The sequence below is a fragment of the Coenobita brevimanus genome, chromosome 21 (genome assembly GCF_032717465.1).
Source record: "Coenobita brevimanus isolate Jiangsu-jjx chromosome 21, ASM3271746v2, whole genome shotgun sequence".
NCBI classification, from domain to species: Eukaryota; Metazoa; Arthropoda; class Malacostraca; order Decapoda; family Coenobitidae; genus Coenobita; species Coenobita brevimanus.
The window spans coordinates 3,927,959-3,953,884 of NC_136974.1; the positions used below are offsets into that span (position 1 = coordinate 3,927,959).

Here is a 25,926-nt window from a genome sequence, read left to right on the forward strand (position 1 = left end):
GTTTCTATCCTTCTATCTGTGCCTTCATCGCTAGCTTCCTTTCTGGTCGTTCTATAACCGCTGTTGTAGACGGCCATCGTTCTTCTCCTAGATCTATCAACAGTGGTGTTCCTCAGGGCTCTGTCCTATCACCAACTCTCTTCCTTTTATTCATCAATGATCTTCTAAGCTGTACATCTAACCCTATCCACTCATACGCTGATGACTCCACCCTTCACCTTTCCATTCGGTTTCCGCAACGCCCATCTCAACAGTTACTTCAAGAAACAAGGGATGAGGCTATGGCACACCTAATGTCTGACTTGGCTCGTATCGCTGACTGGGGTAAAAATAATATGGTTGTCTTTAATGCATCTAAGACTCAGTTCTTACACCTATCAACCCGACAAAATCTTCCACAGGTATACCCATTAATGTTTAATAATATTCAGCTGAATCCTGCATCATCCTTGAACATGCTTGGGGTTTCATTTACTCAGGACTTATCTTGGAAAGATCATATTACATCTCTTGTAAAATCTGCTTCCAAGAGATTGGGTGTGCTAAGCCGACTCCGCTCTTTCTTTACCCCTGCACAATTGTTGACTCTATACAGAGGTTTTATCCGTCCCTGTGTGGAGTACAACTCTCATGTGTGGGGAGGCTCCCCACATACAGCTCTTCTCAATAGGGTGGAGTCAAAGGCTTTTCGTCTCATTAACTCTCCTCCTCTTACTGACTCCCTTCAACCTCTGTCTCTTCGCCGCACTGTTGCATCTTTATCTCTTTTCTATCGCTACTTTAATGGTCACTGCTCCTCTGAACTGTCTGCTTGCATTCCTCCACCTCTACGACGGGCGTGTAGCACCCGTCTGGCAGCAAACTCTCATCCCTTTTCTGTCCAACTCTCTAATGCAAGAGTTAACCGTTACTCCCAGTCTTTCATTTATGCAACAGGTCAGCTCTGGAACTGTCTCCCTCTGTCTGTATTTCCTGCTGCCTATGATCTCCAGTCTTTCAAACGCAGTGTGTCCAGGCATCTCAAAATGATCGGATCTTGAATTTGGCTCTCTATTGTATTTTGTTTTTCTCTTGGAAGGAACTGTTACTGCGGGCCATGGCCTTTGGTTCCTTCTTCCTCGCATAAAAAAAAAAAAAAAAAAAAAAAAGTCTAGTAGTAAGGCGCTCCAGCCAGATAAGACCCCTAATAATTAGTATTCGAGGAGTGGTTCGGGTTTACTGCTCACGTATTGTCATTCAGTTACAAGTGAGACTGGTCGCTCTTGCCTTAAATGTTGGGACTAAGTAGCCTTACCCTGGATCCCTCCATTCCTCATAGGACAAAATGGCACTGGATCATGAATAGATGGACAAACCGGTAGGCGATGATGGCCGGCTCTAAGCGGACCAAACTTTGTCAGCGACCTGAAATGAGTTTTGACACTAAAAGTCATTTCTATATGGAGGTACTCCAGTGCAACGTTCCACCCAAGAACCATGGCCCTGGCATAATAATCTTTGGAGTCTTTGCATTTCGTACTGCAAGGTCGTAATTTTAGCACTTTTCGTATTTTCTGCACTTGATGACCTTTGACCCCTGACCTGGCAGACATGGGTTATGCATGTATAAAGCTCACTTGTACTACTCATTAGCGTCTACAAGCAAGTAAAGTTCCATTCGATTCCATCCACCCACTGTGAAGCTAGGGAACTTGATATCTGTGAAAAGTCTCACCAGAGGTACAACTTCTAGGTGGTGCTGCCAGCGACTGGAAGTGAGCTTCGACGCTAAATGTCATTTTTGTATGGAGGTATTCCAGGGCACCATTCCACCCAAGAATCATGACCCTGGCTCAATAATCTTCGGAGACTTAGCATTTCACGCGAGCAAAGTCGTGATTTTAGTTATTTTCACCGTTTTCACATTCGAACATTTTACCCCTGATCTAGCCAATGTAGCAAATAGTTGTACGTAGAAAGTTGTAGTACTAGTCAATGTCTATGAGCACGCAAAGTTTCATTCAATTCCATTGTGCCGCTGGGGAACTATGGGGATATTTTTTTGAACCGGTTCTGATTGATAGGGATGCTGAGGCCAATCTCCGCAAGGTTGCCACTCCACAAGTAGAGGAAAGAGGGTAAAAATGGATAGCAGACTTCCTATAGGGAATAACTTCAAGATTAAGCCTAAAGAAGCCAGAGCTTTCTACACCAATTAGTAATACTTCTACAGGTCAAAACGTGAAAAATACGAAAAAAGAGGGTTTCGGCAGTTGCTAGGCAACGAGAAGTTGCTTTGGAACCAAAACCTTGCGGCCACAACTAGGTCATAGGCTGGTCATTGTGTCCAGGTTTGATCAGAATCGGTTAATTCTGAAGGGTAGAAGTGCCTACCACAGTTAAACAAGAAAGAAAATGCGACTAGCAATAGGAGCAGCATAAAGCTGGCCAATGAACAACAATAAAATATATACAGTATAACTCTATTTTCTAAGCAGGAGATTAAAACTGATAACAGATAGGTTCAAGGAAGTGAAGATAATTTTCTGTGAAACACAAGAGAATAAATGGACCCAATTCGGTGATCTTCACCTCTGATGACTTCGCACCAAAATCAATTTTTACACACACACACACACACACACACACACACACACACACACACACACACACACACACACACACACACACACACACACACACACACACACACACACACACACCATGTGTGCCATTTCTGAGCATTTATGAGGTGCTTTGTTAATATAATTAGGTACAGAGATAGCGACTCATGCATAATATCTACCTCTTCTGTGTCGCTAATAAAGGCGTTTTCAAACTGAAGAAATTACAAGAAATTGCATCTAACCCCCAAAAGTCACTAACCTCAAATGAGATTCAAAAATCGGCTGTAGAATTCCAGAAAACACAGTAGAACTAATTCACGAGGGACTCCATACAGCCTTGTCTATCAAAATGATTTTATATTATAATAACTTTGGTATGTTTTCTACCCAGCCTACAGGTGGATGCACAAAATTAACGAGTACTGAGGAAAGCAACATATGTAAAAGAGATCTATCTATCAATTGCCAGACGCCATAATCCCGTCAGGGGTGACTTTGAGTTATTTGTTTTACGGGGAGGGGACAAACCCTCCACCAATCCACATGTTGACACGTAGGGAGCACGTATGGTTTGGTTATATGGTTCCTACCCAGCGTTGTAAATGGTTTCTTGGCTTACAGGAAACCATTTGGTTTGTCACAGAATGTAAAGCCACCTGTGGAGGACAGAAAAGCAATAAGAAGCTATAGGAAAGATGGGAGAAATAGGGAGAGAGGAGGGCAGGCACAGAAAAAGTATGATAAACGCTAAGGAAGAAGTAGGCAGCACTACATCAAATGAGTCGATGATGGTCGCCACCACCTACCACTATATAAGAGATAATTTTGCTAATTAACTAACTATGGATAGGTCCTGCTTACTTAAAAATTTAGACATTCTCAACACCTGAACGTCTATGTTTACAGTTAGTAAATGTGGGTTATCATTCTTGCCCATGAAATATTTATAAAAGTGTATGCAACATTGCTAATGCAGGATCAATAATTTCTTATAATTATCACACTGAAGTAATGCCATCATAATGTACCAAATTCATACTGTGCGTTTATGCCAATAAACTGTTGCCTTAGGACTATCTAATGACGAATGAAAGATACACACGAGGATGAGTGGATGAGACCGCAAAATCACCGCAAACAGCTTAGGATGTCAAGGGCTTTCCCGATGTTCCCATTCTAATCTGATGACGTCACGACGTCGTCTGGCAAGGGAGAGTCCTCCGCCCGAGTATAAAAACTGACTCAGCAGTCCAGAAAGCATCAGAGTCTTTCCTGCCTTCCGACTGTAAACATCATCATGGTGATAAAGGTACAGCATGGAGGAAATACATGCACATTGCTGATAATAATTATATGTATTAAGTTAACTTTAAAACCCAAAACAAATATACAGAAGATGGAAAATCATGTGTCCATTTTTTGATAAGCATCACTCACTTCGGAAATAGCCGAGATTATACTAAAATTACCACCACACGATGAAAGCAAGTTTACACAGTGTATTATAACTGTTATAACTTGGTTTTCCACTGCAGGTTTTTGCTGTGTTGGTCCTGGTGGCCGCTGCTGTTGCTGAACTGCCACCCTCATACAGCGCCCCCGCCCCCTCCTACAGGGCTCCGGCTCCCTCGGTAGGACAATCACCAACTCTCAGTCAAGCTGATTTCCACATGACCGTTTCAAAAAATGTGTTTGTTTACAATGTCTGTTGAAGTAGCTTACCAACTTTTCCTCAGTTGTATAAGATAAAAGTAAATATAAATAAACAGATGATTAAAAAAATAACAAATCCTGCATGATTCACTTCTGTGTGACATAACTGTTATCAGTGTTTGTGGGTAAGGTCGTGTCTGCAACAAGTGTGTGGTGAGGTAACCATATTGCTACTCTCCAGGGTGCCCCCCGCTACGACTTCAGCTGGAACGTGCAGGACCAGCCCTCCGCCAACGATTACGGTCACCAGGAGGCTCGTGATGGCTACGACACCCAGGGATCCTACTACGTCCAGCTGCCCGACGGTCGCCGCCAGCTGGTCTCCTATACCGTCAGCGGCGACTCCGGCTACCTGGCGGACGTCCAGTACGAGGGCGAGGCCCAGTACCCTCAACAGGCCTACGGGCAGGCCCCAGCTGGATATAACTAGGGACCAAACCGTGACCATCCACCCAAACAACCCATCGCCGACTGAACCCGATAGCCATGATATCGATCTCTCCGAGATTACCAGATAATTTATTTTTTGTACTTTCTTCCGTCTTTTTATAAAAGACGAGTCACCCAGTACTTAGTGTGTGGTGCTCAAACAATAAACATGAAAATATATCTTGTTGCTCTTCTCATCCTTTTAAATTCATCCATGAAACACAGTTTTCTTCCCTGACCATCAAGTAATACCCCATTTAATAATATTTTCTCATCACTGACTTCATCATTCCCCTCTAGCTCGAATATAGTGTTTCTCTGGAGCTGTTGTATTTCTTAATATTCTCTTAATCTTCACAATCTGCTGACTAATGGCACACTTCGTCCTGTTAAAAATAATAATAATAATAATCTGTCTAAGGTACATCCAATTTAGATGGACATCCACTTACTACAGATATTTCTCTGTGTATTTCATTAGTTTGAACAAACACCATATAAGTGCTGATGTATCTTCACCAAATAGACATTTAAGCTTTAGAGGACAGTGCTTGAAAGATCTGGCTACCAAATTAGTATCTTACCTCATATGTCCAAAGCACATTTAACTGTCAGTTCTTCATAGTTTTAGCTTTGCCGTTAACATGCTGTTGTCATGTCGCCTTCAACATGCTACTATGATAACAAAATATTTCCAACAGGCTTTTGCAAAACTAACGAAAGTCTTGGCCTTCTGGTATTTTCCATGTGCATGTGTTTACTTAGCCCTCGTTATGTATTTTATCTGTTACTTATTTAAACTAGAAAACACTCAGAGAGCGCATACCTCCGTCAGTTGATTAAACTGATAAAACTTGGAGGCGGATAGGATCCGGATCCGCCCCAAAATTTAATCAATTCTTTCTTTGCCAATGGCCCACCTTTCCACTAAAATTCATTGAAATTCATTGAGAACTTTTGGAGATATCGTCTAGAGAAACAGACAGACAGATAAAATTAGGTGAATACATAACCTCCTCCAACAAAGTTGGAGGAGGTAATTACGAGTATAAACAAGTTAGGTTCGGTAATTCATTTTAACTTTAGCCGTCTCTCTTTACATGGAGCGCCAACAGACTAAGCTACTGAGAGCCACACCATTAGAACTATATCATTTTCATCTGAAGGAATTGGGTCACTCCTGAAACCTGAACACTAAGTCGTGGCTGCATGAAATTCAATGAAATTAGGTTATGTAGAAAGAATGAGACTCAGAGGTTACAGTCAGATCAGCCCTTCAGTCAGACAGCAATTGGCCATAAAGCTGAATGGATTTATGGATCTTTTGAGGTTGACACACTGACAGTTACTCATACACATTTCTGATTTCTGTTAATACATGCGACAGGTATCCCTAGTGATGACTCAACCAGGCCGTTTGCATCCATTCCGACCAAGTCAGGTCAGTAAAGGTTAATTCAAGGTCACCTTGTGCCATGTGTTTTATGGAATGGACATGGCGGTGGACAGGACACTGCAGGATCGCTGGTTCAGTCATCACTTTTATAGGAAACAGATTGATGATCTGAGTTCCATATCACGGGTTTCATTGATCTTCATTAAAGTGTCATTAACACGTCAGCAAGAAGGATTACTCAGTGCGTGACTACAGATGGTATAAGGGCCCAACAGTTGACTTTGCCGTGTGACCTTGACGTTCTTATTTCATATTCACCACATCTTCAATCCTTCCGCCAAAGTTTGGACCAGGCTGGATCAAAGCTTTTTGAGCTGAAAATGACCCGTGACCTTCACTGATCTACTGTTTTCCAGGACTGAATTGAGAAAAGCACACACACACACACACACACACACACACACACACACACACACACACACACACACACACGCAAAACATAAGACTACCGATCTCCATCTACCCACCCACCCGCTTCGTGCAGTGTGTTTCGTGCACAGTATCCCACCACTAAGCTCTCATCCAATAGCTGAGGCCAAAATAACTCAAGTCTCCGACAACTGTCCTAGCACACCACTGGGATGTGTTGCTCCCTGTGACGTCCCAACTACTGGCTCCTCCCACTCCATGATAAGCCAGTGGGATATGCCATGTCCTTTCCTAAACTCCACCAGCAGGATGACGAGAGAGAGAGAGAGAGAGAGAGAGAGAGAGAGAGAGAGAGAGAGAGAGAGATTCCCTTTAGAGTATAATGTATATTACGGAATTTCAACTCCATTCTCATCCACGAGGATTATATTAGATCCATTCCCGTTCATTTCGGCCATGTTCAGACCAGCAGATCAATCTGGGCTCCCATTTATTAAGAAAACTGGCTAAAAGAAGCGCTGAACTCAGTATTATCGCAGTGAATTGTTGGTGCAGATCTATGTGAAGCTTCCCTTGTTCTTGTGTTTCATGTATATCTTGTTTAACACAGGTCTCGGACTTCAATTTACTATAAATGCAGATATATATATGGTTCTTATATGTGAAGCATCCTAGCATTATTATCCCAGTTATATGCTAAGTGCTAAATATTTTGGTATATGTCCTTTACTGTCACAGACTAACCGGCCTCTTCCTCAGATTCTTCATGACAACAACTCTCTAGTCCTTCATATTTCCTCTCTCTCTCTCTCTCTCTCTCTCTCTCTCTCTCTCTCTCTCTGTCCGCTAACAGTAACGGACTCATCGGTTTGACACAAATTTTTCACTAGAACAATATTCAGTCAGCCTGGATCATTATCATGTTAACACAGATCACTTGACTGAAATAAATTATATTGTAATGCTGTATATACTGAAATATATTGTAAAGACCCGGCTACAAGGATGGGCACGGTTTCCTTTGCCAAACTACATGTCGAACTATTTCATTTCATTTACGTCCTTTCAGTTCCATTATAGTTACTTCACATCCATTAGATAACTTTAGAGCCATTCAGGCCATGTCATGCAAACGATGATATGTGCCAATAAACAGCCATAATAACTGCAACAGTGTTCGAAAAACTACAGTTAAAATCTTTCAGAACCTCCCAGCTAAATAAGATCCCTTCACCTTAATACAGACTGCCTTAGGTCACACCTTTGAAAGCGTAAACTAAATCAATCCAGTCTGCGCAATGGTATGTAGGATGTATCATCAGGTCTAATATCTTGCCAGGATAGGCGAACCGGAGTGGACGGGACGAGATGGTGTTGTTGTAGTGGGTAGTGAGGCACAGCAAAGAAAGTTTACTCTGAGAATGTTCGTCAGCCAGTAACCGTGGCACTCACACTGGTGTTAAGTGGGGACACTCATCATCCACTCACGTGATGAAGTGCATACTTAAAGTGAGAAGCCAAGAGGTTTCTTATAATCCAGGATACTATTTACTATATTGTTTTATAACCGTGCAATCAAATGACGCCTAATAGTTTAGTAGAAAGGCACTCCAACCAGATAAGACCCCTAAAAATTTATATCAGTAGAATGATTCGGGTTTACTGCTCACGTATTGTCATTCTATTACAAGTGAATCTGGTCACTCTTGTCTTAAATGTTGGGACTAAGTAGCCTTACCCTGGATCCTTCTATTCCTGATAGGACAAAAAAGGCACTGGATCATGAGTAGATGGACAAGCCGGTAGGCGACGATGGCCAGCTCTAAGCAGACCAGTCTTTGTCAGCGACGGGAAGTGAGTTTTGACACTAAAATTCATTTCCATATAGAGGTACTCCAATGCAACGTTCCACCCTAGAACAATGGCTCTGGCATAATAATCTTTGGAGTCTTGGTATTTCACACAGCAAGGTCGTAATTTTAGCACTTTTCGTGTGTTTCGCACTTGATAACCTTTGACCCCTGACCTGGCGGATATAGGTCATGCATGTCTGAAGCACACTTGTTGTACTCATTAACGTCTATAAGCATGCAAAGTTTCATTCGATTCCATCCACCTACTGTGAAGCTAGGGAACTTGTAATTCAGGAAATGGCCCACCAGAGGTACAACTTCTAGGTGGCAATGCCAGCGACTGGAAGAGAGCTTCGACGCTAAATGTCATTTTTGTATGGAGGTATTCCAGAGCGACATTCCTTCCAAGAATCATGACCCTGGCTTAATAATCTTTGAAGCTTTGGTATTTAGCGCGAGCTAAGTCGTGATTTTAGTTATTTTCACCGTTTTCACATTTGAATCTTTTACCATTGATCTGGCCAATGTAGCAAATAGGTGTACAGTACAAACTTGTAGTCCTAGTCAATGTTTATCTGCATGCAAAGTTTCATTCAATTCCATTGAGCCACTGGGGAATTAAGGGGACATTTTTGAAAACCGGTACTTGCTACGGGTGCTGATGCTAATCTTCGCAGGGTTGGCACTCGAAAACTAGAGGAGAGAGGGGGGAAAAATGGATAGCACACTTCCGATAGGGAATGACCTCAAGATTCAGCTTAAAGAAGTCAGAGCTTTCTACGCCCACTAATAATGCTTTTACAGCTCGAAACGGGAGAAGTACGAAAATAGTGGGTTTTCGGCCGATGCAAGACACCGAGTTGTTTGGGAACCAAAACCTTCCGAACACAACTAAGTCATAGGCTGGTCATTGTGTCCAAGTTTAGTCGGAGTCGGTTAATTCTGAAGGATAAAAGTGCCTGCCGCAATTAAACAATAAAGAAAGAAAGAAAACGTGACTAACAATAAGGGTAGCATGGAACTGGCCAGTAAACAACAATCAAATATATACCACTCTATTTTCTTAGCAAGGGATTAAAACTGAGAACAGATAGGTTCAAGGAAGTGAAAATAATTATCTATGAAAAACAAGAAAATAAATAGACTCAGTTCAGTGATCTTGACCTTTGATGACTCGCACCAAAACCGATTTTTACACACACACACACACACACACACACACACACACACACACACACACACACACACACACACACACACACACACACCATGTGTGCTATTTCCGATCGAAATCAGATGAGGCATTGGTGAGGTGTTTTGTTAAAATACTCAAATACACAGAAACCAACTCAAACATAATAGCTACCTCTTTTGTGTCGCTAACAAAGGCATTTTCTCACGAAGAAATTACAAGAAGTTGCTTCTAACCCAAAAGTCACTAACTTCAAATGAAATTCAATAATCGGCTGTTGAATTCCAGAAAACACGATAGAACTAATTTACGAGGGACTCCATACAGCTTTGTCTATCAAAATTGTTTTATATTATTATATCTTTGGTATGTTTGCTACCCAGCCTACAGGTGGATGCACAAAATTAACGAGTACTGAGGGACACAACAGATATATAAAAGATATAACTTTGCTAATTAACTAACAATGGATATGTACTGCTTACTTACAAAATTATAAATTCTCAATACATGAACTTCTATGCTTACAGTAAGCAAATGTGGGTTATCATTAATGCCCATGAAATATTTATAAAAGTGCATGCAAGATTCCTAAAGCAGGATCATTAATTTCATACAATTATCACACTGAAGTAATACCATCATAATGTGCCAGATACATACTGTGCGTTTATGCCAATAAACTGTTGCCTTAAGACTATCTACTGTCGAATGAAAGACACACACGAGGATGAGTGGATGAGACCGCAAAATCATCGCAAACAGCTTAGGATGTCAAGGGCTTTCCCGATGTTCCCAGTCTAATCTGATGACGTCATGACGTCGTCTGGCAAGGGAGAGTCCTCCGCCCGAGTATAAAAACTGACTCAGCAGTCCAGAAAGCATCAGAGTCTTTCCTGCCTTCCGACTGTAAACATCATCATGGTGATAAAGGTACAGCATGGAGGAAATACATACACATTGCTGTTAATAATTATGGGTATTAAGTTAACTTTAAAATCAAAACAAATATACAGAAGACGGAAAATCATATGTGCACATTGTTTTGATAAGCAACACTCACTTCGGAAATAGCCGCGATTATACTAAAATTACCACCACATGATGAAAGCAAGTTTACACAGTGTATTATAACTGTTATAACTCGGTGTTCCACTGCAGGTTTTTGCTGTGTTGGTCCTGGTGGCCGCTGCTGTTGCTGAACTGCCACCCTCATACAGCGCCCCCGCCCCCTCCTACAGGGCTCCGGCTCCCTCGGTAGGACCATCACCAACTCTCAGTCAAGCTGTATTCCGCATGACCTTTTCAAATAATGTGTTTGCTTACAATGTCTGTTGAAGTAGCTTACCAACTTTTCTTCATTTCTATACGGAAAAAGTAAATAAGAAATAGATAATTAAATAAATAACAAATCCTGCATGATTCACTTTTGTGTGACGTAACTGTTATCGGTGTTTGTGGGTAAGGTCGTGTCTGCAACAAGTGTGTGGCTGAGGTAACCATTTTGCTTCTCTCCAGGATTCCCCCCGCTACGACTTCAGCTGGAACGTGCAGGACCAGCCCTCCGCCAACGACTACGGTCACCAGGAGGCTCGTGATGGTTACGACACCCAGGGATCCTACTACGTCCAGCTGCCCGACGGTCGCCGCCAGCTGGTCTCCTACACCGTCAGCGGCGACTCCGGCTACCTCGCTGACATCCAGTATGAGGGAGAGGCCCAGTACCCCCAACAGGCCTACGGGCCTGCCCCGGCGAGATACAACTAGGGACCAAACCGTGACCATCCGCTCAAGCAACCCACCGCCGACCGAACCCGATAGCTATGATATCGATCCCTCCGATATTACTATATAATTTATTTTTGTACTTTCTTCTGTGTTTTTATAAAAGACGAGTCACCTAGTACTTACTGCGTGGTGTTCAAACAATAAACATGAAAATATATCTTGTTGCTCTTCTCATCCTTTTAAATTCATCCATGAAACACAGTTTTCTTCCCTGACCATCAAGTAATACCCCATTTAATAATATTTTTTCATCACTGACTTCATCATTCCCCTCTACCTCGAATATAAAGTTTCTCTGGAGCTGTTGTATTTCTTAATATTCTCTTATCTTCACAATTTGCTGACTAATGTCACACTTCGTCCTGTTAAAAATAATAATAATAATAATCTGTCAAAGGTACATCCAATTTAGATGGACATCCACTTACTACAGATATGTCTCTGTGTATTTCATTAGTTTGAACAAACACCATATAAGTTCTGATGTATCTTCACCAAATAGACATTTAAGCTTTAGAGGACAGTGCTTGAAAGATCTGGCTACCAAATTAGTATCTTACCTCATATGTCCAAAGCACATTTAACTGTCAGTTCTTCATAGTTTTAGCTTTGCCGTTAACATGCGGTTTTCATGTCGCCTTCAGTGTGCTACTGTGATAAAATATTTCCAACAGGCTTTTGCAAAACTAACGAAAAACTTGGCCTCCTGGTGGGTTCCATGTGCATGTGTTTACTTGGCCCTTGTTATGTATTTTATATGTTACTTATTTAAACTAAAAAACACTGAGAGAGCGCGTACCTCCGCCAGGTGATTAAACTGATTAAATTTGGGGGCTGATCCGGATCCGCCCCCCAAATTTAATCAATTCTTTCCTGGCCCATGGCCAACCTTTCCAAGAAATTTCATTGAAATTAATTGAGAACTTTTGGAGATATCGTCTAGACAAACAGACAGACAGACAAACATAGGTGAATACATAACCTTCTCCAACTTCGTTGGCGGAGGTAATTACGAGTATAAACAAGTTAAGTTCGGTTATTCATTTTAACTTTAGCCGTCTCTCTTTACATGGAGGGCCAACAGATTAAATTAATGACAGCCACACCGTTAAAAATGTATCTTTTTCATCTAAAGGAACTGGGTCACTCCTGAAACCTGAACACTAAGTCGTGGCTGCATGAAATTCAATGAAATTACTAAATTAGGTTATGTAGAAAGAATGAGACTCAGAGGTTACAGTCAGATCAACCCTACAGTCAGACAGCAACTGGCCATAAAGCTGAATGGACTTAAGGATCTTTTGAGGCTGACACACTGACAGTTACTCATACACATTTCTGATTTCTGTTAATCCATGCGACAGGTATCCCTAGTGATGAAGAAACCAGGCCGTTTGCATCCATTCCGAAAGTCAGGTCAGTTAAGGTTAATTCAAGGTCACCCTGTGCCATGTGTTTTATGGAGTGGACATGGCGGTGGACAGGACACTGCAGGATCGCTGGTTCAGTCATCACTTTTATAGGAAACAAGTTGAGGATCTGAGTTCCGTATCACGGGTTTCAACGATCTTCATTAAGGTTTCAATAACACGTCAGCAAGAAGGATTACTCAGTGAGTGAATACAGTTGGTATAAGGGCCGAACATCTGACTTTGCCGTGTGACCTTAACGTTCTTACTTCATTTTTACCACATCGTCAGTCCTTCCGCCAAAGTTTGGTCCAAACTGGATCAAAGCTTTTTGAGCTGAATATGACTCGTGACATTCACCTTTGACATACTGTTTTCCCGCACTGAAGTGCTAAACACACACACACACACACACACACACACACACACACACACACACACACACACACACACACACCATAAGACTACCGATCTCCATCTACCCACCCACCCACTTCGTGCAGTGTGTTTCGTGCACAGTATCCCACCACTAAGCTCTCATCCAATAGCTGAGGCCAAAATAACTCAAGTCTCCGACAACTGTCCTACCACACCACTGGGATGTGTTGGTCCCTGTGACGTCCCAACCACTGGCTTCTTCCACACCATGATCAGCTAGTGGGATATGCCATGACCTCTCCTAAACTCCGCCAGCGGGATGATGAGCAAGCGAACGAGCGAGCGAGCGAGCGAGAGAGAGAGAGAGAGAAATGGAGAAATGAATTCCCCGAGCTAGGCAACTAAGGCCATATAGCCCCGCTGGGGTTACGGGAGGGAGCTACCCCTCCCGGCAACGGTAGCCCGGGCTAGGCTCGAACTTGCGACCTCCCGATCACAAGCTCAGCGCGCTACCACTGTGTTACCGCGCCCCCCAGAGAGAGAGAGAGAGAGAGAGAGAGAGAGAGAGAGATTTCCTTTAGAGTATAATGTATATTACGGAATTTCAGCTCAATTCTTATCCACGCAGATTAGATTAGATCCATTCCCCCTTCATTTCGGCCATGTTCAGACCCCGGCACACCAATGTGAGCTCCCATTTAATAAGAAAAGTGGCTAAAAGAAGCGCTGAACTCAGTATTATCGAAGTGCAGATCCATGTGAATCTTCTTGTTTATGTCTTTTTCATGCATATCTTGTTTAACATGGGTCTCGGACTACAATTTCCTCTAAATGCAAACATATATATGGTTCTTATATGTGAAGCATCCTAGCGTTACTATCCCAGTTATATGCTAAATCCGAAATATTTTGGTAAATGTCCTCTACTGTCAAAGACAGGCTGCCTCTTACTCTGAGATTCTTCATGACAACAACTATCTAGTCCTTCATATTTCCTCTCTCTCTCTCTCTCTCTCTCTCTCTCTCTCTCTCTCTGTCCGCTAACAGTAACGGACTCATCGGTTTGACACAAATTTTTCACTAGAACAATATTCAGTCAGCCTGGAGCATTATCATGTTAACACAGATCACTTGACTGAAATATATTGTAATGCTGCATATACTGAAACATATTGTAAGGACCCGGCTACAAGGATGGGCACGGTTTCCTTTGCCAAACTACATGTCGAACTATTTCATTTCATTTACGTCCTTTCAGTTCCATTATAGTTACTTCACATCCATTAGATAACTTTAGAGCCATTCAGACCATGTCATGCAAACGATGATATGTGCCAATAAACAGCCAAATAACTGCAACAGTGTTCGAAAAACTACAGTTAAAATCTTTCAGAACCTCCCAGCTTCCTTTTCGTAAATAAGATCCCTTCACCTTAATACAGACTGCCTTAGGTCACACCGTTGAAAGCGTAACTTAAATCAATCCAGTCTGTGCAATGGTATGTAGAACGTAACATCAGGTCTCAAATCTGGGTAGGATAGGCGAACCGGAGTGGACGGACGGGATGATGTTGTTGTGGGTAGTGGGGCACAGCAAGAAAAGTTTACACTGAGAATGTTCGTCTATCAGTAATCGTGGCACTTACACTGGTGTTAGGTGGGGATGCACACCATCCAATCACTTGATGAAGTGCAACCTTAAAGTGATTCCACTGAGTGAGAAGTCAAGTGGTTTCTTGTAATCCAGGATACCATCTACTATATTGGGTTGTAACCATATAATCAAATGACGCCTAATGGTCTAGTAGTAAGGCGCTCCAGCCAGATAAGACCCCTAAAAACTTATATCAAAGCAATGGTTCGGGTTTACTACTCACGTATTGCCATTCATTTACAAATGAGGCTGGTCGCTCTTGCCTTAAATGGTGGGACTAAATAGCCTTACCCCGGATCCCACCATTCCTAATAGGACAAAAAGGCACTGCATGATGCATAGATGGACAAGCCGGTGGGAGACGATGGCCAACTGTAAGTGGACCAATCTTTGTCAGCGACCGGAAGTGAGTTTTGACACTAAAAAGCATTTCTATATGGAGGTAGTCCAGTGCAACATGTCACCCAAGAACCATGGCCCTGGCTTAATAATCTTTGGAGCCTTGGGATTTCATACAGCTAGGTTGTAATTTTAGCACTTTTCATATTTTCTGCACTTGATGACCTTTGACTCCTGACCTGGCGGATATAGGTCAGGCATGTCTGAAGCACACTTGTAGTACTCATTAACGTCTATAAGCATGCAAAGTTTCATTCGATTCCATCCACCCACTGTGAAGCTAGGGAACTTGAAATTCACGAAATGGCCCACCAGAGGTACAACTTCTAGGTGGCGCTACCAGCGACTGGAAGTGAGCTTCGACGCTAAATGTCATTTTTGTATGGAGGTATTCCAGGGCAACATTCCACCCAAGAATCATGACCCATGCTTAATAATCTTCGGAGCCTTAGCATTTTGCACGAGCAAGATCGTGATTTTAGTTATTTTCACTGTTTTCACATTGGAACATTTTACCCCTTCTCTGGCTAATGTAGCAAATAGGTGTACAGTAGAAAGTTGTAGAGTGTAAGCATGCAAAGTTTCATTCAATTCCACTCAGCCACAGGGGAACTAGGCGGACATTTTTGAAAACCGGTACTAGTTGCTGAGGCCAAGCATCGCAGGATTGCCACTCGAAAACCAGGGGAGAGAGAGGAAAAATGAATAGCACACTAATGATAGGAAATGATCTCAAGATTAAGCCTAAAGAAGTCAGAGCTTTCTACACCTATTAGTAAAGCCTCTACAGCTCAAAACGCGAGAAGTACTAAGAAAGCGAGTTTTCGGCCACTGCTAGGCAGCGATAAGTTGCTTAGCAACCAAAACCTTGTTGACACAACTACGTCATAGGCTGGTCGTTGTGCCCAAGCTTGGTCGGAATCGGTTAATTCTGAAGGGTAGTAGTGCCTGCCACAATTAAACAAGAAAGAAAACGCGACTAACAATAAGGGCAGCATGGAGCTGGCCAATAAACAACAATCAAATATATACCACTCTGTTCTCTAAGCAAGGGATGAGATCCGATAGGCTCAAGGAAGTGAAAGTAATTTTCTGTGAAAAACAAGAGAAAAAATGGACCCAGTTCAGTGATCTTGACCTTTGATGACTCGCACCAAAATCGATTTTTTGCACACACACACACACACACACACACACACACACACACACACACACACACACACACACACACACACACCATGTGTACCATTTCCGATCGAAATCAGATGAGGCACTTGTGGGGTGCTTTGTTAAAATACTCAAGTTCACAGAAACCAACTCAGCCATACTAGCTACCTCCTCTGTGTCGCTAATAGAGGCGATTTCTAACTGGAGAAATTAATTGAAGTTAAGCCTAACCTCAAATGAAATTTAAAAATCGGCAGTAGAATTGCAGACAACACAATTGAACCAACTTACGAGGGTCTCCATACACCTCATACACCTTTATCAAAAAGATTTTACAATAACTTTGGTTTGCTTCTTTCCCAGCCTGCAGATGGATATACAGAAGTTACGAGTACTGAGCGACACATGTACATAAGATTTAATTTTGCTGATTAACTAACCATGGATACGTTGTGATTACATAAAAATTTAGAAATTCTCAACACATGAACGTCTATGCTTATAGTTAGTAAATGCGGGTTATCATTATTGACCATGAATTATTTATAAACGTGTATGCAAAATTCCCAATGGAGGATCACTAATTTCATATAACTGTCACACTGAAGTAATGCCAACATGATATGTCAGATTCAAACAAACTGGTTTGATGCCAATAAACTGTTGCCTTAGGACTAACTAATGACGAATGAAAGATACACACGAGGATGAGTGGATGAGACCGCAAAATCACCGCAAACAGCTTAGGATGTCAAGGGCTTTCCCGATGTTCCCATTCTAATCTGATGACGTCATGACGTCGTCTGGCAAGGGAGAGTCCTCCGCCCGAGCATAAAAACTGACTCAGCAGTCCGGCAAGCATCAGAGTCTTTCCTGCCTTCCGACTGTAAACATCATCATGGTGATAAAGGTACAGCATGGAGGATATACATACACATTGCTGACAGTAATTACGGGTATTAAGTTAACTTTAAAATAAAAAACAAATATACAGAAGACGGAAAATCATATGTGCACATTGTTTTGATAAGCAACACTCACTTCGGAAATAGCTGATATTATACTAAAATTACCACCACATGATGAAAGCAAGTTTACACAGTGTATTATAACTGTTATAACTCGGCGTTCCACTGCAGGTTTTTGCTGTGTTGGTCCTGGTGGCCGCTGCTGTTGCTGAACTGCCACCCTCATACAGCGCCCCCGCCCCCTCCTACAGGGCTCCGGCTCCCTCGGTAGGACCATCGCCAACTCTCAGTCAAGCTGTATTCCGCATGACCTTTTCAAATAATGTGTTTGCTTACAATGTCTGTTGAAGTAGCTTACCAACTTTTCTTCATTTCTATAAGGTAAAAAAAATAGAAGATTAAAGAAATAACAAATCCTGCATGGTTCGCGTCTGTGTGACATAACTGTTATCAGTGTCTGTGGGTGATAGTTGTGTCTGCAACAAGTGTGTGGTTTAGGTAACCATATTGCTACTCTCCAGGGTGCCCCCCGCTACGACTTCAGCTGGAACGTGCAGGACCAGCCCTCCGCCAACGACTACGGTCACCAGGAGGCTCGTGATGGCTACGACACCCAGGGATCCTACTACGTCCAGCTGCCCGACGGTCGCCGCCAGCTGGTCTCCTACACCGTCAGCGGAGACTCTGGCTACCTGGCGGACGTCCAGTACGAAGGCGAGGCTCAGTACCCTCAACAGGGCTACGGGCAGGCCCCGGCGGGATACTCGTACAACTAGGGACCACATTGCTTGGATATTGCGCCGTCGTCCCACTCACTCATCTACCCATTGATCTTCGATCCATGGAGTATTTTGTATAATTTATTGCGAGAAAGTGGAATAAAGCTGAAATTTATTTTTGCAAATTATGTTTCAATGCTTTAAGCTACTGGTGAATGATATGCCTGTCAGTCAGTCCAGCTGAGGTTCATCCAGAACCGATTATGTCCAGTAAAACCGAATAAGGTACACTTAGATTCCTGAGCGCTACTTCAGGTTCATTCAGACCCATCATATCCATTTCAGTTTTATCAAGCCATTGCTGTCGGTTGATGGCAAATTCAGGTCCAGTTAAGCCACCCAGGTCATTTAGGTCTACTCAGGTCCTTCACACCTGTCCAGAGTCATTCAGATCAATTAAAATCTGTTCAGGAATGTTCAGATCCAATTAGGTTAGTTCGGGTTCATTCAGGCATCTTCACGTGCAGGCACTGATATAACCATGTGATGGAGCTCCAGGTACTGTAACGTCCCTCAGCTAATTCCGTATCTCACGGATGGAGGATGGTGTGCTGCAGGAGGAGGGCAACTTCATCCTGAAGAACACTGGGTTCACGTTTCAAATGAAGCTGAAACTACAACAACAACTACTACTACTGGGTACAATTGTTCAGGCAGATTCACTCAGGCCATTTCAAGTCCTTTCATGGCAATTCAGGTTCATGTTTATCAATGCACACCCAAGTAAGTCCATTGAAGTCCAGTTAGGCCGTTTCTGTCATTTAGGTACAGTACAGTATGGTTCACATTCGTTCATACTCCAGTTCAGTTTGAGTCCGTTCATGGCCACTTGGGAAATGTGGGTACAGTTAGGGTCAGTCAGGTTCAACTGAGCCCAGCCAGATCGCTCACATCCATTCATTCTCACTCGTCAGTTCATATGCGTAAAATCTCTTCAGGTCCAGCTAGGTCCATTTAGATTCAGGTAGTCATATTCAGGTCATTTTAGGTCTTCTCGGAGGCATTCGGATCAAATTAGGTCAGTTCAGGTCTTTTAGGTTTATTCAGGCTCAGTCATGTTAATTCACGTCCCTTTCAGAGTGGTCCAGTCAGTTCATTTCAGGCTCAGTTAGGTCCATTGGATCCAATTAGGTCCATTTTCACCAATGGGATCATACATGCTGTTCACGTCCATTCAAGGTGCCAGACCAGTTTAAATCCGCTCAAAGCCAATCAACCCCATTTCTACACCCGTCCAGGTCATATAGCTTGCCTCAGGCCCAACAACATCTTCCTAATCCTTCCAGGCTCTTTCAGATCGGTTCAGGGATTTTCAGGGTTATTCATTTCCAGGTAAGTCCCTTCATGGCCTTCAGAGCCAACCGGTCGAAATCAGGATAGTTCAGGTCCAGTTACATCCATCCTGGTCAGCTCGCTCTAGTTCACTCCAATAATGGTCTGGTCGAAATCGATTCAGCTGGCGATTATTTCCGGCAATTTACGTCCATTCAGATCACGTCGGGTTCACTAAGTCAGCTAAGGTCATTAAGATCGATTCAGGTCATGCCTATAAATATGTAATAATAAATGTTTTTTAAGGGTGACATTTCAGGTCTCTTAGGGCTGGGTTGAGAGAGGAAATGGGTGGAATGGGGTTATATGTGTCGGTGGGGTGAGTTGGGTTGGTGGTGGGAGGCAGGCCACGCCAAGGGAAGTAGGCCTACGAGTATATCTTGAGGTTCTGGGTGTCGAAACTAGGCCGGTGTCACAGGAAATTTGCCTTTCTTTGGTCTTCCACGTCCCATTTTGTTTAAAATGTACAATAATAACCCTCCAGTCTATTTAAAAATATATAATCTAAGTACCCTTAATCATATATTACTTAAACTTACGCTCTTTCAATAATACGCATTCTCCTTAGAGTAGACAGGAGTGCTACTAGTTGTGGTAGATACGATTAGCACTATCATACCTACCTTTGCGCACACTCATTGCTCACACTCACTACAGCACACACCCCTCGGTTACTTCATATTTTTATGGTTATTATGGTTAATTCACATCCATTATGTAAACTTAGAACAATTCAGACCATGTGATGCCAACGATGGCATGTTCCAAGAAACAGCCAATAACTACAACAGTTTTCGAAATACGATAATTAAAATCTTTCAGGACCTCGCAGCCTCCTTTTGGTAAATAAGATCCCTTCATCTTAATACAGACTGCCTAAGGTAACGCCTTTGAAAGTGTATAGTAATTCAATCCGGTCTTTGCAATGGTATGTAGAATGTAACATCAGGTCTCATAATCTGGACAGGATAGGCGAACCGGAGTGGACGGATCGGGATTGTGTTGTTGTGAGAAATGGGGTACATTAAGGAAAGTTTACTCTGAGAATGTTTGTTTGCCAGTAACCGTGACACTCACATTGGTGTTAGGTGGGGACGCGCACCATGCACTCACTTGATGAAGCGCAGCCTTAAAGTGAATCCACTGAGTGAGAAGCCAGGAGGTTTCTTGTAATCCAAGATACCACTTACTATACTGGGTTATAACCATAAAATCAAACGTCGCCTAATGGTCTAGTAGTAAGGCGCTCCAGCCAGATAAGACCCCTAAAAATTTACATCCGAGGAATGGTTCGCTTCTACTGCTCAAGCATTGCCATTTAGTTACAAATGAGGCTGGTCACTCTTGCCTTAAATATTGGGACTAAGTAGCCTTCCCCCTGATCCCTTCATTCCTGATAGGACAAAAAGGCACTGGATGACGAATAGATGGACAAGCCAGTAGGCAACGTCGGCCAGCTCTAAGCGGACCAAGTTTTATCGGCGACCGGAAGTGAGATTTGACACTAAAAGGCATTTCTATATAGAGGAATCCCAGTGCAACATTCCACCCAAGAACCAAGGCCCTGGCTTAATAATCTTTGGAGCCTTGGCATTTCACACAGAAAGGTCGTAATTTTAGCGCTTTTCATATTTTCTGCACTTGATAAACCTTTGACCCCTGACCTGGCGGATATAGGTCATGCATGTATGAAACACATATAGTACTTATTAACGTCTATATGCATGCATAGATTCATTCGATTCCATCCACCCACGGTGAAGCTAGGGAACTTGAAATTCACGAAATGGCCCACCAGAGGTACAACTTCAAGGTGGCGCTGCCAGCGACTGGGAGTGAGCTTCGACGCTAAATGTCATTTTTGTATGGAGGTATTCCAGGGCAACATTCCCTCCAAGAATCATGACCTTGGCTTAATAATCTTCGGAGACAGCATTTCGTGCAACCAAAATCGTAATTTTAGTTATTTTCACCGTTTTCACATTGGAACATTTTACCCCTGATCTGGCTAACGTAGCAAATATGTATACGCTAGAAAGTTCTAGTACTAGTCAGTGTCTTTGAGCATGCAAAGTTTCAAATCCACTGAGCCTCTGGGGAACTAGGCAGACATTTTTGAAAACCGGTACTGGTTGTTGAGGACAATCTTCGCAGGATTGCCACTCGAAAACTAGAGGAGAGAGAAGAAAAATGGATAGCACACTAATGATAGGAAATGACCTCAAGATTAAGCCTAAAGAAGTCAAAGCTTTCTAAGCCCATTAGTAAAGCCTCTACAGCTCAAAACGCGAAAAGTAGGAAAAAAGTTTTTTTTCGGCCACTGCTACGCAACGAGAAGTTGCTTCGCAACCAAAACCTTGCTGACACAATTAGGTCATAGGTTTGTCATTGTGTCCAGGCATAGCCGGATTCGGTTAATTCTGTTGGGTAGAAGTGCCTGCCGCAGTTAAACATGGTGTCTCACTTAACAGTGCCCTCAGCTGGACCTCTCATGTCAGATCACTTGCTAAAACCGCCTCAAAGAAACTTGGATTATTGTACAGAGTCCGTAACTTCTTCGCCGATGAGCAGTTAGCTATAATTTATAAAAGTCATGTGCGCTTTCAGCTTGAATATTGCTCATCCTTGTGGAATGGTTGTGGAGAGGTTGCATTAAGACAACTAGACAAAATTTAGAATAAAGCTGTTAGAATCATTAACAACCCTGCCATTACATATAAACTACCTCCCCTGCAAGTGAGAAGGAATGTTGCCTCCCTTGCATTATTATACAGATATTTTTTGGGCAAATGCTCAGACGAAGTTGCGTCCATGGTGCCACCTTTCCATGCCTTCCCTCGTGCTACACGGGCATCTGGTAGCGCTCATGACTGGAATGTCACTCAACCATATTGCAGAACTTCTGCCTATCAGAATTCTTTCATTCCCCGAACTGCATCTCTCTGGAACTCGCTTCCCCAGAGTTGTTTTCCTCCAAATTTCAACCTACAACTGTTCAAGTTTAACTGTTACAGATATTTTATGAACAGAGGACACCAGTAATCTGGTGTATGGATTTTTTTTTTTCCCCATTTGTTTTTCCTTCCTCCGTTCTGTTATTAAAAAAAAAAGAAAGAAAAAAAAAAGAAAGAAAACGTGACTAACAACAATGGCAGCATAGAGCTGGCCTATGAACAACAATCAAATATATACGACTCTATTTTCTAAGCAGGAGATTAAAACTGAAAACAAATAGGTTCAAGGAAGTAAAAATAATTATCTATGAAAAACAGGAGAATAAATAGACCCACTTAAGAGATCTTGACCTTTGATGACTCACACAGAAATCGATTTCTCTCTCTCTCTCTCACACACACACACACACACACACACACACCCACACACGCACACACACACACACACACACACACACACACACACACACACACACACCATGTGTGCCATTTCCGAGCGAAATCTGTTGAGGCACTTATGAGGTGTTTTGTTAAAATACTCAAGTTCACAGAAACCAACTCATACATACTAGCTACCTCTTCGTGTCGCTAATAAAGGCGTTTCTAACCAAAGAAATTAATAGAACTTGCATCTAACCCAAAAGTCACTAACCTCAAATGAAATTAAAAATTCGGATGTAGAATTCCAGAAAACACAGTAGAGCTAACTCACGAGGGACTCCATACACTTTTGTCTATCAATATGATTTTACAATAACTTTGATAAGTTTCTTACCCAGTCTACAGGTGGATGCACAAATGTTACGAGTACTGAGCGACACAACAGGCATATTAGAGATTTAATTTTGCTAAGTAACCATGGATATGTAGTGCTTCCCTAACAACTGATATATTCTCAACACATGAACTTCTATGCATACAGTAAACAAATGTGGGTTATCATTATTGCCCATGAAATATTTATAAAAGTGTATGCAATATTCCTAATGCAGGGTCATTAATTTCATACAACTATCACACTGAAGTAATACCATCATAATGTGCCAGAGTCGCACATTGATTTGATGCCAATAAACTGTCGCCTTAGGACTATCTAAGGACGAATGAAAGACACACACGAGGATGAGTGGATGAGACCGCAAAATCACCGCAAACAGCTTAGGATGTCAAGGGCTTTCCCGATGTTCCCATTCTAATCTGATGACGTCACGATGTCGTCTGGCAAGGGAGAGTCCTCTCCGCCCGAGTATAAAAACTGACTCAGCAGTCCAGAAAGCATCAGAGTCTTTCCTGCCTTCCGACTGTAAACATCATCATGGTGATAAAGGTACAGCATGGAGGAAATACTGTACATACACGTTGCTGATAACAATTATGTGTATTCAGTTAATTTTAAAATCCAAAACAAATACACAGATGGAGAGGCATATGTGCACATTTTCTTTTGATAAGCAACACTCACTTCGGAAATAGCTGATATTATACTAAAATTACGACCACATAATGAAAGCAAGTTTACACAGTGTATTATAGCTGTTTTAACTCAGTGCTCCACTGCAGGTTTTTGCTGTGTTGGTCCTGGTGGCCGCTGCTGTTGCTGAACTGCCACCTTCATACAGCGCCCCCGCCCCCTCCTACAGGGCTCCGGCTTCCTCGGTAGGACCATCACCAACTCTCAGTAAAAGTGTATTCCGCAATACCTTTTCAAATAATGTGTGTGCTTGCAGTGTCTGTTTGAATAATTTACCAGGTTTTCTTCATTTCTATAAGGAAAAAAATAGATGATTAAAGAAATAACAAATCCTGCATGGTTCACGTCTGTGTGACATAACTGTTATCAGTGTCTGTGGGTGATAGTTGTGTCTGCAAAAAGTGTGTGGTTTAGGTAACCATATTGCTACTCTGCAGGATTCCCCCCGCTACGACTTCAGCTGGAACGTGCAGGACCAGCCCTCCGCCAACGACTACGGTCACAAGGAGGCTCGTGATGGCTACGACACCCAGGGATCCTACTACGTCCAGCTGCCCGACGGTCGCCGCCAACTGGTCTCCTACACCGTCAGCGGAGACTCCGGCTACCTGGCGGACGTCCAGTACGAAGGCGAGGCTCAGTACCCTCAACAGGGCTACGGGCAGGCCCCGGCGGGATACTCGTACAACTAGGGACCACATTGCTTGGATATTGCACCGTCGTCCCACTGACTGATCTACCTATTGATCTCCCATCCATGAAGTATTTTGTATAATTTAGTGTGGAAAAGTTCAATAAAAATTAAATCTATTTTTGTAAAATATGTTTCAATGCTTTAAGCTACTGGTGAATGATATGCCTGTCAGTCAGTCCAGCTGAGGTTCATCCAGAACCGATTATGTCCAGTAAAACCTAATAAAGTACACTTGGATTCCTGAGCGCTACTTCAGGTCCATTCAGACCCATCATATCCATTTCAGTTTTATCAAGCCATTGCTGTCGGTTGATGGCAAATTCAGGTCCAGTTAAGCCACCCAGGTCATTTAGGTCTACTCAGGTCCTTCACACCTGTCCAGAGTCATTCAGATCAATTAAAATCTGTTCAGGAATGTTCAGATCCAATTAGGTCAGTTCGGGTCCATTCAGGCATCTTCACGTGCAGGCGCTGATATAACTATGTGATGGAGCTCCAGGTACTGTAACGTCCCTCAGCTAATTCCGTATCTCACGGATGGAGGATGGTGGGCTGCAAGAGGAGGGCAACTTCATCCTGAAGAACACTGGGTTCACGTTTCAAATGAAGCTGAAACTACAACAACCACTACTACTATTGGTTACAATTGTTCAGGCAGATTCACTCAGGCCAGTTCAAGTCCATTCAGGTTCATTTTGATCAATGAAGTCCAGTTAGGCCCGATTCTGTCATTTAGGTACAGTACATTGAAGTTGTTCACATTCGTTCACACTCCATCAGTTCAGTTTGAGTCCATTCATGGCGACTTGTGACATCTGGGTACAGTTAGGGTCAGTCAGGTTCAACTGAGCCCAGCCAGATCGCTCGCATCCATTCATTCTCACTCGTCAGTTCACATGCTTAAAATCTCTTCAGGTCCAGCTTAGGCTATTTAGATTCAGTTAGTCATATTCGGGTTATTTTTGGTCTTCTCGGGGGCATTCAGGTCATATTAGGTCAGTTCAGGTCTCTTAGGTTTATCCATGATCAGTCATGTTAATTCACGTCCCTTTCAGAGTTGTCCGGTCAGGTTATTTGAGGCTCTGTTTGGTCCATTGGATCCAATTAGGTCCATTTTCACCAATGGGATCATACATGCTGTTCACGTCCATTCAAGGTGCCAGACCAGTTTAAATCCAACCCCATTTAGGTCAAATTACACCCTTCCAAGTCATTTAGTTTACCTCAGGCCAACCACATCTTTCTAATCCTTCAGGCTCTGTCAGATCAGTTCAGGGATTTTCAGGGTTTTTCATGTCCAGTTAAGTCTCGTCAC

At 42.6% G+C, this 25,926-nt stretch overlaps 4 protein-coding genes across 4 annotated transcripts in view; all 4 read left to right on the top strand.

Moving 5' to 3' along the window:
- LOC145392068 (uncharacterized) overlaps positions 1–13,473 on the top strand; it is a 39,858-nt gene extending 26,385 nt beyond the window's left edge. The window contains exons 7-10 of the mRNA XM_080266524.1: positions 4,188–4,237; positions 11,137–11,370; positions 12,771–12,822; positions 13,364–13,473. Of these exons, the coding sequence (XP_080122650.1) occupies positions 4,188–4,237; positions 11,137–11,370; positions 12,771–12,822; positions 13,364–13,473 (446 nt within the window). The remainder of the gene's footprint in view (positions 1–4,187; positions 4,238–11,136; positions 11,371–12,770; positions 12,823–13,363) is intronic.
- LOC145392032 (pro-resilin-like) lies at positions 4,277–4,749 on the top strand. The gene is made up of 2 exons (XM_080266493.1): positions 4,277–4,309; positions 4,501–4,749. Exons 1-2 carry the CDS (start codon positions 4,277–4,279, stop codon positions 4,747–4,749), a joined length of 282 nt encoding a protein of 93 aa, XP_080122619.1.
- A 382-nt stretch (positions 13,474–13,855) lies between the features above and the next one.
- Positions 13,856–18,157, top strand: LOC145392069 (cuticle protein 8-like). The gene is made up of 3 exons (XM_080266526.1): positions 13,856–13,879; positions 17,535–17,648; positions 17,903–18,157. The coding sequence occupies exons 1-3, from the start codon at positions 13,856–13,858 to the stop codon at positions 18,155–18,157; spliced, it is 393 nt and encodes a 130-aa protein (XP_080122652.1).
- A 489-nt stretch (positions 18,158–18,646) lies between these two features.
- LOC145392070 (pro-resilin-like) lies at positions 18,647–24,609 on the top strand. The gene is made up of 3 exons (XM_080266527.1): positions 18,647–18,658; positions 24,007–24,102; positions 24,355–24,609. The coding sequence occupies exons 1-3, from the start codon at positions 18,647–18,649 to the stop codon at positions 24,607–24,609; spliced, it is 363 nt and encodes a 120-aa protein (XP_080122653.1).
- Positions 24,610–25,926: the final 1,317 nt, after the last annotated feature.